Source organism: Accipiter gentilis, chromosome 1 (genome assembly GCF_929443795.1).
Source record: "Accipiter gentilis chromosome 1, bAccGen1.1, whole genome shotgun sequence".
Lineage (NCBI taxonomy): Eukaryota > Metazoa > Chordata > Aves > Accipitriformes > Accipitridae > Astur > Astur gentilis.
This window is the reverse complement of record NC_064880.1, coordinates 45878631-45893080: the sequence shown is the minus strand read 5'-3', so window position 1 is coordinate 45893080 and position 14450 is coordinate 45878631. Positions and strand designations below refer to the sequence as shown.

Sequence of the window (14450 nt, the reverse complement as noted above, 5' to 3'; positions counted from 1 at the left end):
AACCCGCGCTGTTCTTTTAAAAAGAAATAGTGTGTATATTTCTTTCAGAGACAGTCAGCCTTGATGTTGCATGTCTACAGAATGTATAGCAGAGGAAGAGAGCGGAGTCGTGAGGCGTACCTGCAGCCTCCCTAGGTGATGGCCAGCTCAGGGCACCATTCGTTGCTCTCCAGCTGAGCTCAGCATGGGTCTGCCGTGGGTGTAGAGGACTTTACAGAGCTGCTTCTGAATTGATGTGAATGTCACTAACACAGGTGTAGGAGTGCACTGCTAAAGTCATGAAAATACCATGTTAGCTGAGCTGAATCACCTGGAGTAAACCTCCCCTTAGTGACAGCAGAGATCCCTATTGTTGTATATGGGGTCAAATTTACAAGCTTGAGCTGCTGAATGATCCCAAATTCCTCTACTCAGATTAGATCTTAGATAATAGGACAGAGAGGCATAAACCTGCTTATTTCTAAGTCCAGTTTGTGTTTAAAACTCAGGTTTTTCACTTGTATTTCTCTGCAGTTGTGGAGGCTCTCTGCTTTAAGTGGCTCGTGAACATGTTTTTCTTTTCTCGTGGAGAAACAGGACACGTGGATTATTTTATCTTTGCAGTATTTGCTAGCATGATCTCAAAGCATGGTTATATTTTAAGCAGCTCTTTTAAGTGTACCAAAGGCAAACTGGCTCTGTGAATTGACACGAGCAGCATTACAGGGATTTGCAAACACTTGCGTTTACTCTTATTTCCGAGAGTAAGGAAACACCGGAGTGTTAGCAGTGTAATGCTTTGCCTTTTAAGTATCCTCGTAAATACATAATTTGCCATATACAGTTATGGTAGAACATGAGGTTATATACTCGTGTAGAACCTGGAGAAGACAGGAGGGAAGGATCAGAAACCTGGAGAAGGCCAAGGCCAAAAATGACAGGAAAAGGAAAAAAAAAAAGCTAAGGGAAAAAAAAAGCTAAGGAAATACTATTATGAAATGTTTTTAGATATCAAGAGTTGAAATAGCTGAGAACAGTATTGAGGCAAGGTCTGAATTTAAACTTACCAAAGTTGTCAGTACCCAGTGAGTGAATAACGTGGCCAAGTCGTAACATATGGATGTTTTATAATTGTTTTATTTTTTTATGATGTGCATGTGGAATAAAAAGGAAATTCATCCAGTTATGAATACAGATTGTGGTATCTACATTTGTAATATGGAGACTTAGCTTCTTTTTAGTCAAATCCCGACTTTTGCAACACTGAATTCTCAATGTTAGCTTTAACAGGAGTTATTTTTAGAAATCCCTGTGCACTAATGAAAGTATGAAACTGAAAATTTGAAATCTGTCCTGGCTCATGTAATGTTGCATGTTTTGTGTCCCTCTCTTCCCTAGAAGAGAAAGAAGTTATATTTCTTCAGCAGCTTTTCACAGACTTTAAACTAAGGTTGCCAGCAATCCTTTTTTTGACTTAAAGATGTCCCTGTATGAGATATAAAACTGAAAACTGTCACTGAAGTTATGGGAGGTTCCCTTGTGGGGTGATTATTTGAGCCTAATAAATTCTGCCTAGCTCTTGAGAAAGAACGGTTAGAAATCTGTGTGCGTGCAGAGGGTAATTTGTTGACCCACACAACTCCAAATTGACATCTTAAGGTTTATTTCATTATCAGAAGTACTACTTTAAAAAAAAAAAAAAAAGTATTCAGGTCCAAGAAGAACATGTAGCTTTTACAGGAAACACTGCTTAGTTGTATATATGGTATCATTTCCCAGATATTTGACTTTCCGGAGTCCCAGAGTGGTACTGTTGGGACTGATTGAGAAACACTCTGTTCCTACTGCTAGAAGTGTTAGACAAGAATTGTATTAGTGGCTGATAAAGCGCTGCCTTTCATGTTGTTCAGCTGTACCTCTTGCTTGCTTACATTCTCAGCCATGATAAAATTATCATTTTGTTCCAGCTATTCAAAGTCTGAAAAAGAATACTTACCAATGTCTTTGGTAAGGATGTTGGTTTAATTGTATATCCATTTTTTGGAAAGGAGATTCTATATAACATCTTGGTCCAGACAACATACGCTTAGATGTATGTATATAAAGAGAAGATATATATCTGGAAAAGCAGAGTATTAGCAGATATGAAGTGGCTTTTGCTTTCTATCTCAATAGCACTGCAATGTGACAAGGACTTAAGAGAGGGAGGGAAGAAGGAAGGAAGGTGAGGGAAAGAGAATGTGAGTTTAAACCTGAAATTCACCTAATATGCCTCCGCAGTGCAAATTAAATGCCTGGTTAAGTGCATATATGCTTCTAAGTGCATATAGACTTTGTCCCCTAAGCTGGAGCATAAATATGGCGTATAAAATCTAACAGGCTCTGACTGGCTGTTTGGCTGCAGTTGTTGCTTCAGAGTCACTCCAAGCCTCTGGTGAAGATTCGTCTTCCCTGTGTCTTACATTTTGCCAGGATCTGGTTTGCCTGTGTGGTCTCATCTCTGCCTGCAGAATTTTTGTGCTGGTGACTGGTTTCGCTGGCTCGGAATAAAGTGGGTTTTTTGATGGCTGAGGTTCATAATTTTACGGTACATTTTCATCAGCAGCGAATACTTCTGTGTGGTGTTAATGTGCTCTGTGGATCAATAGGGTTACAATTACAATGACAGAATTTGAAAATAGATAAAGGGGAGATAGTTTGGTATTATTTGATAACTTTTTTCAAATCACTGAAAGCTAGTAGCCATTTCAAAGGTGCATGAGTATAAGAAGGCTGCTGTATTCATGCACGGATGCCTACAGATAATTCTGAGCTTTCAGCACATGGCACCCAAGTGTCTGAGTGTTAAGGCTGAATCCTGGAAGGGAGCCTGTACCAGTGGATTCTGGTCCTGGTGTGAAACCTGGGCGTGATCTCAGTACGGCTCCGTGTAGACGCAAGCTCAACTTAAGGACCAGGCCCTGAATATACTGTAACCTTCATCATAAGGATTTTGTGAAGATTCATCCATTAGCAGTTACAAAGTATGCCACAATGCTCAAATAGAAGATCGTTGTATTGCTGTGTTAAAGTTATTGCTATGTTAAGGTCCATCTGTATGGCTGGGCTATCTAACAGATAGGTCTCATGTAGAAACCAGTTATGTTGGCTAGCAGTATTTTTCTTTCCAGAATTGTGGTGCATAGGCCATAAAATGCTAAATAGATGATAACACTTTCCTTTCTTCCATTTGTTCTCCTAAACCACTGATACATTTCACACTCAGTTTCCTTCTGATATAATACATACAGTGTAGCTATAGCTTAGAGACGTGTACAGTAATTGCCTGAAAGAGTGATTATCATCTCTTTTCGATATAATTAAGATCAAAGTTTAAATTTCAGATCCTTGATTTTCTCATTATGGTTCACCTTACTCATTAAAAAAGTTGGAAGATACACTCCTTGGTAACACACAGGAAATGATTAAGTAAAGACTCTGGCATTTAATCTGGGTAATAAAATGAGAGGTGATAATCATTCTTTATTTTTTCTTGAACATAATTAACCTCATTCCTTCAAAATCTGTAGATAATGTATCTTAAATGTCAGCATTTATTATTTAACGCCATTTAAATTTGTCCAATATGTAAGTGGATATTGTAAAACTGAATCAGTGGAGAGATGGTTCTGATTTTTGAGGGAAAAAAAATTAATGGGTATTCTCCAAAGTAACAGTGAACTGTCTGCAAGAGGTTTCCGTTTGTGTTGTTTGTTTGTTTTCTTATATTTTGGTAATAAACAGGAATCTCTTTACCTCTTATTGAAATGATGAAAGTTTTATGCCTTGCACAAGCAATCAACCCTGTTTATGCCTCCAGTTAATACACTCTTGGGACTGATAGCAAGATAAGACAGTAGGGTTGGAAGTGAAGATTTTTTTACAGCTTCAGGAATAACTCACTAAAAGACTAGAAGAAACGTAGCGAGGTGTAATGCAAGTATTGGGAAATATTTGAGGTCTGAGGTACGGTAACACTTTGCCTGTTAATAGCTGTCTTGCATACCTTTCATTTGTTGTGAAGGGCATTACTCGTTTTAACTGGCAGCTGTTGCAAGTGAAGGAAAGATGCTTGGCTACTTGGTGAAGTGTAAAAATATGTGGTGGATTCCACTACTTCGATTGCAATACACTTGCAAGGGGGACATCCCTGAAGGCCTTTTTGTTTGGCCAGTTCTTCCTCTGTAGAACAGCTGCAAAGTTTACTTTTTGGGGGATTCGGGAGACCTGTGAATGATTCACTAATTGCTTTGCAAGCCATCCATTTCACGCCTGTATTCATCCTGCCTCTGCTGAGTGTGGCAGTATTTCACTGCTCTGTTGTGTTTCTGTTACATCAAAGTATTGGATGGAGAGTCTTTTCTTTTTTACTCTTAGATTTTCTTCCACATTCTTTGAACTTTGTAATATTTCTCAAGGCCTAGGGGGAGAATTCATTTAGCTTAGGCTAAAAGAGGGATAGACTGGAGACTCACTCCAGCTGTTTCATTTGCGGTAGCGGTCCTGGTGCTATGGGCGGTGATGGATCTCATCAGTCCCTTTCTCTTCGGTCTTGTCCCCACAAAAGGCTTGGGGAATCGTTGAGCTAAGATCCATCCTCTTTCAGCCTCCCCTACTCCCACTTTCCCTCACATCAGTACATATCTTACTATGTGAATAAAATGCTCATTTAATCTTCCTTAGAAAAACACAAGAGGAGATTCAAGACTTCTCCTCCTTTCCTTATGACACAGAACAGTGTTACATCTCTTGTTCTCAAAATTGCATTTTTAAAGTCTTCAGCCTCAAGGGTTTCAGAAAGATATTTAAAGAATAACCATTTTATTTTTTGCACTATGCTGTCCACTTCAGTCCTGTCTATCACATGATTATACCCTAGTAATGGAATCACTTCTGGTGATGTGTTTTAATTTGTTTGTCCATATCTGCAGGGAGGAGTTGTAAACTCACTGTCTGGTTTTAGTTGCAGTTTGCTATATTTAAACAGGGTGTATGAAAAAAGAGAAAATATTTGGGATTTTTTTGTCCTCAATGTTTAGGGCTATTCAGGTTCCCTGATATTTGAGCAGTAATGATGGGTGTGCTTGAAAGCTGATGCTTGTGAAAGACGTGCTCATGAAATCTGAAAATGAAGTGGAATTTTCTGTTACACCAGTTTTGCAAAATGATCTTCTTTCCCCACTCAGTTTCACCACAAGCAAAAGATTACTTTTATGCTTGGAGTTGTAGTATTTCTCCCATATTTGCTATCAAGTTACCTTTTCCATATGCTGCATCAATTCCACTGTTTTGCAGAAATAGAAAGAGATGTACTTGAAATTAAGCAGTGATGATAGCAGTTACTTGCCATGTATCTTTTAAAATTGTCTCCCCTCCCTGCTTGGTCAGCCCTATAACTTCTAAAATTCCTATTTAACCTCTTGCCACTTAGTTTTTTAAATAGTGCAAAACCTGGAACAAATTTTGCCGCAGTCATGATAACAGAGTAGCAGAGGATGCTGCTTAGAGTACACCAGCAACAGCCTCTCTGGTAACACTGTTTTATTCCCTGTAGACTGCAAGTCAGTCATGAACAGAGACTTTAGTTTAAGCTTTTGGTTATAGAATCTGAAAGAACAGATTCTTATCTTTTCAGCAATATATGAACTTATGATGAACTGCCTCTTCTTCCAGTCTAAGATGTATGTGACTGCCTTGCAAGAAGCGTACAAATTACCCACTAAGGTCAATGATATTGGTATATTATTGATGCCTTCTGTCTATTTAAATGGTACCTCAATGGTGAACTTCAGTGGTATGCCCAAGTCATCAGCAGTTGAACTGCCATGGTGGACTCATAATCTGAGTGTAATTGCTGTCGAAAACACACACTAGGCAGCTCTGAACCTTGAAAGTCAGGAGCAAAAATAAAAAAAGGGGAAGTGCAAGTGCTGTCACTTACAAGGAAAAAAAATGAACAGGGAAGAATTAGGCATAGTCTTCATTTGAATCATTCTGCTCTTGTTGTTTGACTCTGGAGATGATGCTCCTTAAGGAACCCTTGAGGGATGTTGAAGCGCCTGTAGCTTCGCGTAGCCCTTGTGGTGTTGGCTTCAATTTTGCTGTAGTGCTTTGGCTAGTCCGTGTTTCCCTTATGGGCATCCATAGTCAAGTGGGAAGAAGAGTTCTGCCCTTGTATACACCCAAGCATAAATGGCACGGACTCTCTTCCAGGCTTACTAGTGAGGTCAAGGAATAATAATTCTATGAGGAGAGTACCACTGAACGGTAGTTAATTATAATTGGGCTGTAAGTAGTGATGAGCATAAAACAAAACCTGACCTTAGAGACAGCTGTAATACCAGGACAAACTTCATAAATCAGTGTATCTGTTACTGCACTGTAGTAACAAACTTGCTTCGTTACAGAGCCCTCAGGGTGATGTTCAAACTTGCATAAAGGATTAATACCTTGCGGAAGCCCCATTTAAAAGGTTAAAAGTGGGGCCTAAATGGTGCATAGAATAAATGCTGGCTCTCTGTGGAGGACAGAAGCACACCTCAGATAATCAGTATCATTTTATAGTAGCAGCTGAAGAGTAAAGAGACCTTTTGATGGTGATGGGAATTTTGACATGTACCTCAATGGAAATGGCTTTAAATGCCTGTCACAGTCTACTTATATGATGGACATTCTTGAAATAAATTAGCCACCGGAAAATTGCTTCCAAAAGCAATACGTTGAACGACCCATCATGCAAGAGTAGAAGTTGTATAGTGTTTAAAGTCTGAGCCTAAAAGTAGCCCAGCTATGCCCTCCACAGAAGGAGCTTGGGAAAACATCACTGTCCGTTTTCGCTCACTGAGAATCTTGCTGAGGTTCTGTCTGTTTTTCCTTTCTTAATAGAAGAAATTATCTGAGGCCATCATCTTTCATTTAAAACCCTTTCTGGTTTTAAGCACTTTCTGGTATAGAGAAAGGCTTACAAATGTAATGGTTCTTCCCCTATTCCCAAGCGTCTAGATATATAACATATACATATATATATGTACACACACACACGTATATATAAACTAGATACATAACATGTATAAAAAGAATGTGAACACTGTATCTGTTTTGTTGTTATATTAGGTGGGAGGGAAGCAGGCTGACTCATGATATTTTCTCTTGTGTGGGGTCCATTAAACTGTTGGAAAGACACCTAGCCAAACAAGGATAATTCTGACATATTATTGTGGAAAGCTGGAAGAATTTTAAAAAATTAATTATAACTGGTCTGAGGCTGCTACTATTGGAAGTAGTGGTAAAAGCTCTGTGACAACATCTATGTCAATGTAGAGTGTTTCTGAAAACCTTGCTCTGTACAATAAGTAGAAATTGAAAGAATCATTCTGCTCCTATTGTAAATAATAATAATATACTTCTGGATCATGTGTTTTCTGCAGAGCTCACATGGCAATCAGTATTTCCAAATTCATTGGTCTGCATTGTTAGCAGTTAGCGTAATCACAGCTGAATAGGTTAAACAAACAAAAAAATGCCCTTCCTTTCTTTTTTATAAAGCCAAGTATAAACTTGATGCACAAGATAATGGTGAATAGAGCATAACGTGGCTGAGTCTATAACCAAGTAATCCTGATTTCAGTGCATGATATAGCTACTACATAGGTAGGTCTGACTGAATTTGAGAACATAGGTATTCATCGTATGCTTGCTAGTTAAGAGTGATTGACTTGAAGATGGTCTATGTTATCCACAGCCAAAACCAGATACTGAATCAGCACATTATTGTACATATAAGACAGTAGTTATTGTAGGAGATTTTTATCTCTCTTTCCTCCCCCCAGGTTTATAGAAGTCTCTTTGGCAAAATAATAATTTCTGTCTTCATCTTTCTTTCACCTTAAACAGGATATTCCCACAGACGCTGTCCAATCTAATTTCCATACAGCCAGCACAGACACTTTTACATTTTCATTTGCATTCAACTGGCAGATGCAGCCTGTATAGAAGTATTTTGCATTTTGTACAACTTCATGGTAGCCTGCTTTCTTATTCTGTGTTTATCTTGGGGGAAAAATAATGACAAGCTTCCCTTTTAAAACTGACATTTTATTTTCTTTGGAAGGAAAATAGTATATTTGGCTTCAATGGAAAATGCTTATTGTTCCTTTAGAAACTGCATTCTCCCATTCTATTCCACCTTTTCTGCTGTAAACCACCTTTTTTTTTTTTTTTTTTTTTAGTCATAAAATAAACTTATAACTCCTGCCTGCATCCATTTCTTGCTATGAATTTGGATGGAGAAAATATAATTTTCTCCAGTGTGTACTTCAGTCTTCTTTGTACCCTAGTTCAAAAAATCCATTCAATGATACAATAATGCAATTATTTTTGTTTTCTAAGATTACATCCTTCTTAATAGTATTATATATCCTACAAAATCATAACCAGGGTACTGCATGAATTTTCCTTTTTATCTGTTTAGTTTGACTTAACAAATTCTACATGAGCCTTCTCAAAACTGAGCTAGCCGTTAGTGATTATGGTTTGGGGTTTTGCGGGGGGGGGTTCACTTTATTAACCTATAAGCAGCACTATGTGCTTGATTTTCCTGTTTCTTTCTATAAAATATATTCAGGTATCAACAACACGGCAACATAGCAGTTATAAAGTTAAAGATATTATTTTGCTTACTACTACTGGAGGGATACCAGCACTAGCTAATGTGATGGTATTGATGGAAGTGACAATAATTCAACAGGATTGCATAACCGACTGAACTCTGCCATCTAGGTTAAATAAAATATCGGAGAACGGCAAAGTGCATCACATTGTCAATAGTCTTCGTTTGTGTCTGGTGTGTTGGTATTTGCAGTGATGAAGCTCCAGGCAGCCAGTTGGTTACAGATAAGTTTCACATTGACTGGGACTCAGTGCTTGTCAACTCTGATAATGTCATCGTAGCTCGATTTGATGGCAGAGGGAGTGGATTTCAAGGCCTTAAGATTCTACAGGAGGTCCACCGATGCTTAGGATCAGTGGAAGTGAAGGACCAAATAGCAGCCATAGAGTACGTATGTGCAAACTTTTCTTCTTTTTTACCCTGCTTCTACCTTGATGAATGAGCATTTTTAACTGAAACTGCCCAGAATGTTTTCTTTGCATAGTGACTACTGTTAATGTTCATTTTTAATGCAGTTGCAAATTTTGAAACAACAACCTTTTCATTACAAACAGCAAATAAAAGATCAAGAGGTGTTTGCTTTTTGTGTTGGTGCTTCTCTTTGATAAAGCTGTCCTTCCATGTGCAATCGAAATATGCCATCTGAGCTAATTTGTATTTGTCTGTATTCCTTAGGAAAATTTCTCACAGCGCACACGTTAATGTTTAACTGCATTTGTGTTCCAATATTTTAGGTCTATACGATAGAATACTCCTCTCATTTCCATCACAGTGTTCTGAAGTAATCGTACAAAGCAAATGGAGGTATAACGGTGTAGATGAGAGCAAAATTTGGGCAAATGCCTGTTATTTCTCATTTCCATTATCGTTCTTAGACTGATATAAATCCACCAGCTGCAGAAAAGAGTAATTTCCATCTGTGGAGTAATCACACATGGCTTTGACAACACTCTTTACTCAAGGTGCACATGTCAAAATGGCTAATATCAAGGTCTGGATGGGCTTTTTCTAGGGTTTCACAAGGAAAGCCAGATTTTAAGCCAGATTTTTTTTTTTTTTTTCTTTTGAAAGGAGTTGCTGCTTCAACCATTGCATGAGTAGGCAACTGTCTCTGACATGACATACCTGAGCAATAGGGTTCCTAGCGTTCATGTTGGTCAGGAATGGGCTGCACTGAGCACAGCAATTCAAGGTGACCTTTGCAAAAAGGCCATCAGAAGCAGGCCATAAGCTGTGCTGTGAGAACTGAGCTCTCTGCTCAAATACTAAGGTGTTTTAGACTAAATTACATCTGGCCTCTTTTTGGATGCACTGGGTGGGAAAAAGGGAGGGTGCCCTTGGCTGAGAGGAGGTACGGTGGCTGGTTTTGACTCAAAAGCAGTTGGATTTTGCCCTCAGGTTATTCTGTCTTTTCTGTATAAAATTCACCATTGCCGATTAATGGCCTTGATGAGAGAATTAATTATTTTGATAATTACCTAGATTCAAGAAGTTGCATTTGTCTTACCTTCCTTTAGCTATCAAAAAACTAGGTACCTGGTCAAAGCCAGTCATTTAAGCTCTAGTCGGTGAAAAATCCTGGCATTTCTGGAGGGTGATTCTCCCCAGACTGAGAGGTTTCCAACATGGGTGGGAAGGAACGGCTGTTTGAGGGTCTCTCTCTTCTGTCCTTTAACTGAAGAGCAGATGTAAATGGGCAATTTAGACAAGATGCTCAAATTCAGATATCTAAAGATAGGTGAGATGAGCCCAACACCAACTGTTTGCCATCTACAGTAGGAGTTAGAAAGCAAATCACATTTCCCAGTGCAATAATACTTTTATTGGTGTAATTTGTTCTTCCACCTGATCTGCATGTATGACAATTCCTTACTGTACAAATAATTTTCTTTACATACTGGATTCAACAAGTAAAATTCACCATTTTACTTTACCAAAGTAAAAAAACCTTTTTTTATTTCAGATCACTATTGAAACAGCCCTTCATTGATCCTAAGAGACTGAGTATATTTGGAAAGGTAATGTGCAAAAATAGCAGGATGTATCGTCATGATTCTTTAAGAAAGTACTATCAGTTCATAAATAATCATATTTATCTATTTTCCTAAGACAATTTCAGTTATTAAAAGAGGAAAAAAACCTTCCATAATTTACTGTACGTTCAGTATATTAATATTCTCTCAGAATGCATATTTGCGATCAATCAGTTCAGTTTTATGGTACTGCAGTATTTGTGTTTCAGAACCTTCAGGAGAAAGTATTCGTTAAAAATCATCTGCTTTCTTTAGACATTTTTAATATAGGCTTAGCTTTTGTGAAAGTTTGTTTCTTACACTTTTATATTTGGGTTGTAGTTAAACTCTATTACAACTTTTATATCTGAATGTTTTACTGACCCTTGAAGTTAGCTGAGTAACAACCCCATGGTACTGTCGTCAACTTCCTTTTTGTGCCATCTGGAAATCTCACCTTTGCTATTTCGTCAGCTGGCTTCACTGTGTCGCATGTCGTTGCCCCTAGCATGAGACAGAACAAGGCAAAGGCTTAACCTTTAGTGAGAAAATAGCATTTTACTGATGTCTAGCTAAAAAAAAGCAATTGGAAACACCACATAATTGCTGTTGTTTATATGAACTAGCATGCGCAACCTTTTTTTTTTTTAGAAGTGTTTTCTTAAAAATGAAGGAGTTTTATGCCTTTGACCTGAAAGCAACATGAAACCATGATAGAGTACGTAGACAAAGCCCCCAGTCATCAGTTATAAGAGCAGCATGTGTGCCAGTATGAAACTCCTGAGTTCCCATCCCCACTCTGCTACTGACTTGCGGCATGGCCTCGGGCGAGGCATTTAACCTGCATGTCTCTGAATGCAAGATGAGGATATTGATATTTGCCTCCTGCGTGGTAGTATTCTGAGGACTAGTTAATGTTTGTGACTATTATTAGTGTTCCATGTGAACATGACCTTCCTCAAAGATTTGAGCTCCTGCCACACTCCTTGAGCTAAAGAAACAGTCATTGCAAGAATTCCAGTAGCATCAAAACCAGTATTTGGTTTGTAGGGCAGCAGCCAAAGATTTTTTGGCTGAGAATGTATAAGCAGGGCTGATTCCATCCACCAGATGATCGTGGCACACATTTCTATTCAGGTTTTAGTGCCTGTTACCGATTTATCTGAAAGTACACATGCATAGAAGCGTCTACATTTCTCCATATCCTCTTCCCACAAATGACTGAAAATGTTATTTCTGAAATGAAACCACAAAGGACCCTGAATTGCTCACTTGTTTCTTGACTTCAGAAATTCTTTTCATTGCTACTTGAAAATTTCCACTTGTTTTCTGTGGGAGATTCAGGAGTATCTTGTTTCCTAACAGTGATGTGATGAGACAGTTACCATAGAGCATACATGTAAACATGGTTTTACATACCTGCTAAAGCCCGTCACCAAATTTTTTTTCCTTCACCAAGTATTATTGATGATGATATTCCTGCATTTATATTCTGAACGAAAGATTGAGGAATGAAAAGCGGAAATGTGAGAAAGCAAAGAGCAAACTCTGGGAAATTCGATAAGCTTCAAGGTTGCTTTGAATTCAAGGAAACTTACCCTTTCCAAGTTAACCTCTCAGAGTTGTTTTCTAATGTCAAAAACTCATAAAATTTAAAAGTCACTTTTAGTATTAGGGGAAAAAAATATCTATTTAACAACTTCCTAGGGTTAATTACATTTTCCTCCACTGTGCTTATTTTAGAGTCAATTAAAAATCTTCTTTAAAACTCATTTCCTTTTTACTATGTACAGCGTGATAGGAAAACTCTTTTTTTTCTTTCTATGCATTAAATTGGGCTTACTGATGGAAACAGAAGGGACACTTTGCTTGAAAATAAGATGACTGGAATTGCTTAATGCTGATCTCATAAAGCTGGACTCACGCACACTGTCAGGGAGCTCTTTAAGAGGCTTTAGAACTACACAGAAATAAAATTCTTGTCTCAATCAGTAATGTAAACTAGGCAGAAGAGTAACAAGATTGTCCAGAAGGGCACAGTGTGGAAAATACCTACTTCTGACTGCCAGGCAATCTGCCAATGCCACCTTGCTTATCTCTGTGAGGGGTACAAGCCCAAGTGATTCACGATCCAAAGGCCTTTCTGAACTGTTAGACAGCAAATTGCGTTTCCGTGCAGTTTGCATTTTTATTCATGGAAGTAGAAAGAGAGCTTGAAAATCAGTTGCAACTTCACAGCCAACCAGCTTCTTGAAAATACTGCAATTAGGTTGTAACCACAGAAATCCAGCTGATGAGTGAGGCACCATGTATCCCTTGCATCAGGATGTATGAACTATTTTCTGCGTTGTCATTGTGAAGTGCTTCTAAAAATGTGATCTCACTGTGTAATGTTTTTGTCCTGGAAAGCCTGGCTGGAAGCAAGGGCACAAGCACAAAGGAAAGAAATTCCCAGGAGAACTAAGCCAAGCTCTTAATGAATACATGGCATAAATAATAAATAACCTGGCAATAGCTATCCTAGGATTAAAATTGTGCTGTGGAGCTACTGGGAAAGACACAAACAGAATATTAAACAAAAGCAGAAGTAGAGAACCCAGAGGCAGAGGAAAGTTGCTATTCTCTTAAACTCTTTGAATTATACAAGTTACCAGTGCCCACTCAGAAATTCTTTCTTAGGTGAAATCTACTCCTGCACGTGGACAATTCTGGGCAGCTCTTGGCCTCCTGGGCTGCAATTTCTGTGGGAAAGGCATAAGTCAGTTCCTCACACTCCCTGGAAAATCCAGCTCTTATTCTGTATTTCCTTTAGTGTGTCTGTTCACATTTACTATAGGTTGATTCCAAAGAACACTCTCCTTTGCTTATTTTTCTTAACTAAGGTTAAAGGTTTTTCAAATATTCCTGTTCTTCCACAGAAATCATCTCTTCATTAAATATTTAGGCATGAAGAACAGGAGCAGGCAGGATTCAAAAAAGTCCATGAGAAAACTCTGTGAGCATCGGACACACAGTATTCTTTTTTTGGGTTGGCTGGTGTTTTACATTCTTTTCCCTGCCGTGGGATAGTTTCTTCTTCCTGAAGTGTGTTGTGCCAAACACAAAGCAACAGCAACAAAAAAATAACTGCTAAAATCAATTTTCCAGCACTGATGAAGGGAAAACAAAGATGGCAAATAGAGAAATTTGAAGAGCCTGTAATATACAAGAAAATCCTTGATCCCAGACTCCACAGTTCAAAATTTCATTTTCTGTGGGTCTAGAGTGATTATAGGTGTACAGACATGGATTGCCAGTGTCATTCCAAGGAAATCTGTGGTCTCAAATTAAATCTTTCACGTTTTCATGCAAAGCGAAGCTTTCATGACTCTCTTTTGTGTCACAACTCTTCCCAGGGAGGCGTACTGTAGATTTTGCAGGGGAGATGATGAAGAAATGTGCCATAAGGACAGATAAACGTGGTGAGGCAAGGAGAGAGCTCCCCACCTTCTGCCCCATCTCTCCTGGCTTCTTCATGCTGTCCTCCCTGCTCTGTAACAAAGCAGCCCGATGGATGCTCTGGTAGCCAGAAAGTGCATCCAGAGATTAACATAATATTGAGCAATGTGGCTGTGTACAGCTCTTACTTCTGCAAAACAGTGCAGGATCTGTACCTCTCTGGGGGATATCTGACAACGCTGTAGCAGAAGACACTTTAATAGCATAGGATTCAATCTGTGAAGGTTCAAGTGTCAGGGGCGGGGGGGGAGGAC

General features: G+C 38.6%; 1 protein-coding gene across 3 annotated transcripts in view; it reads left to right on the top strand.

Moving 5' to 3' along the window:
* Window positions 1–14450, top strand: part of DPP10 (dipeptidyl peptidase like 10) — an 882866-nt gene that overhangs the window by 542930 nt on the left and 325486 nt on the right. For all 3 annotated transcript variants that reach the window (XM_049813528.1, XM_049813537.1, XM_049813518.1), the window contains exons 20-21: window positions 8879–9073; window positions 10650–10704. In XM_049813528.1, coding sequence (XP_049669485.1) covers window positions 8879–9073; window positions 10650–10704 — 250 coding nt within the window. The remainder of the gene's footprint in view (window positions 1–8878; window positions 9074–10649; window positions 10705–14450) is intronic.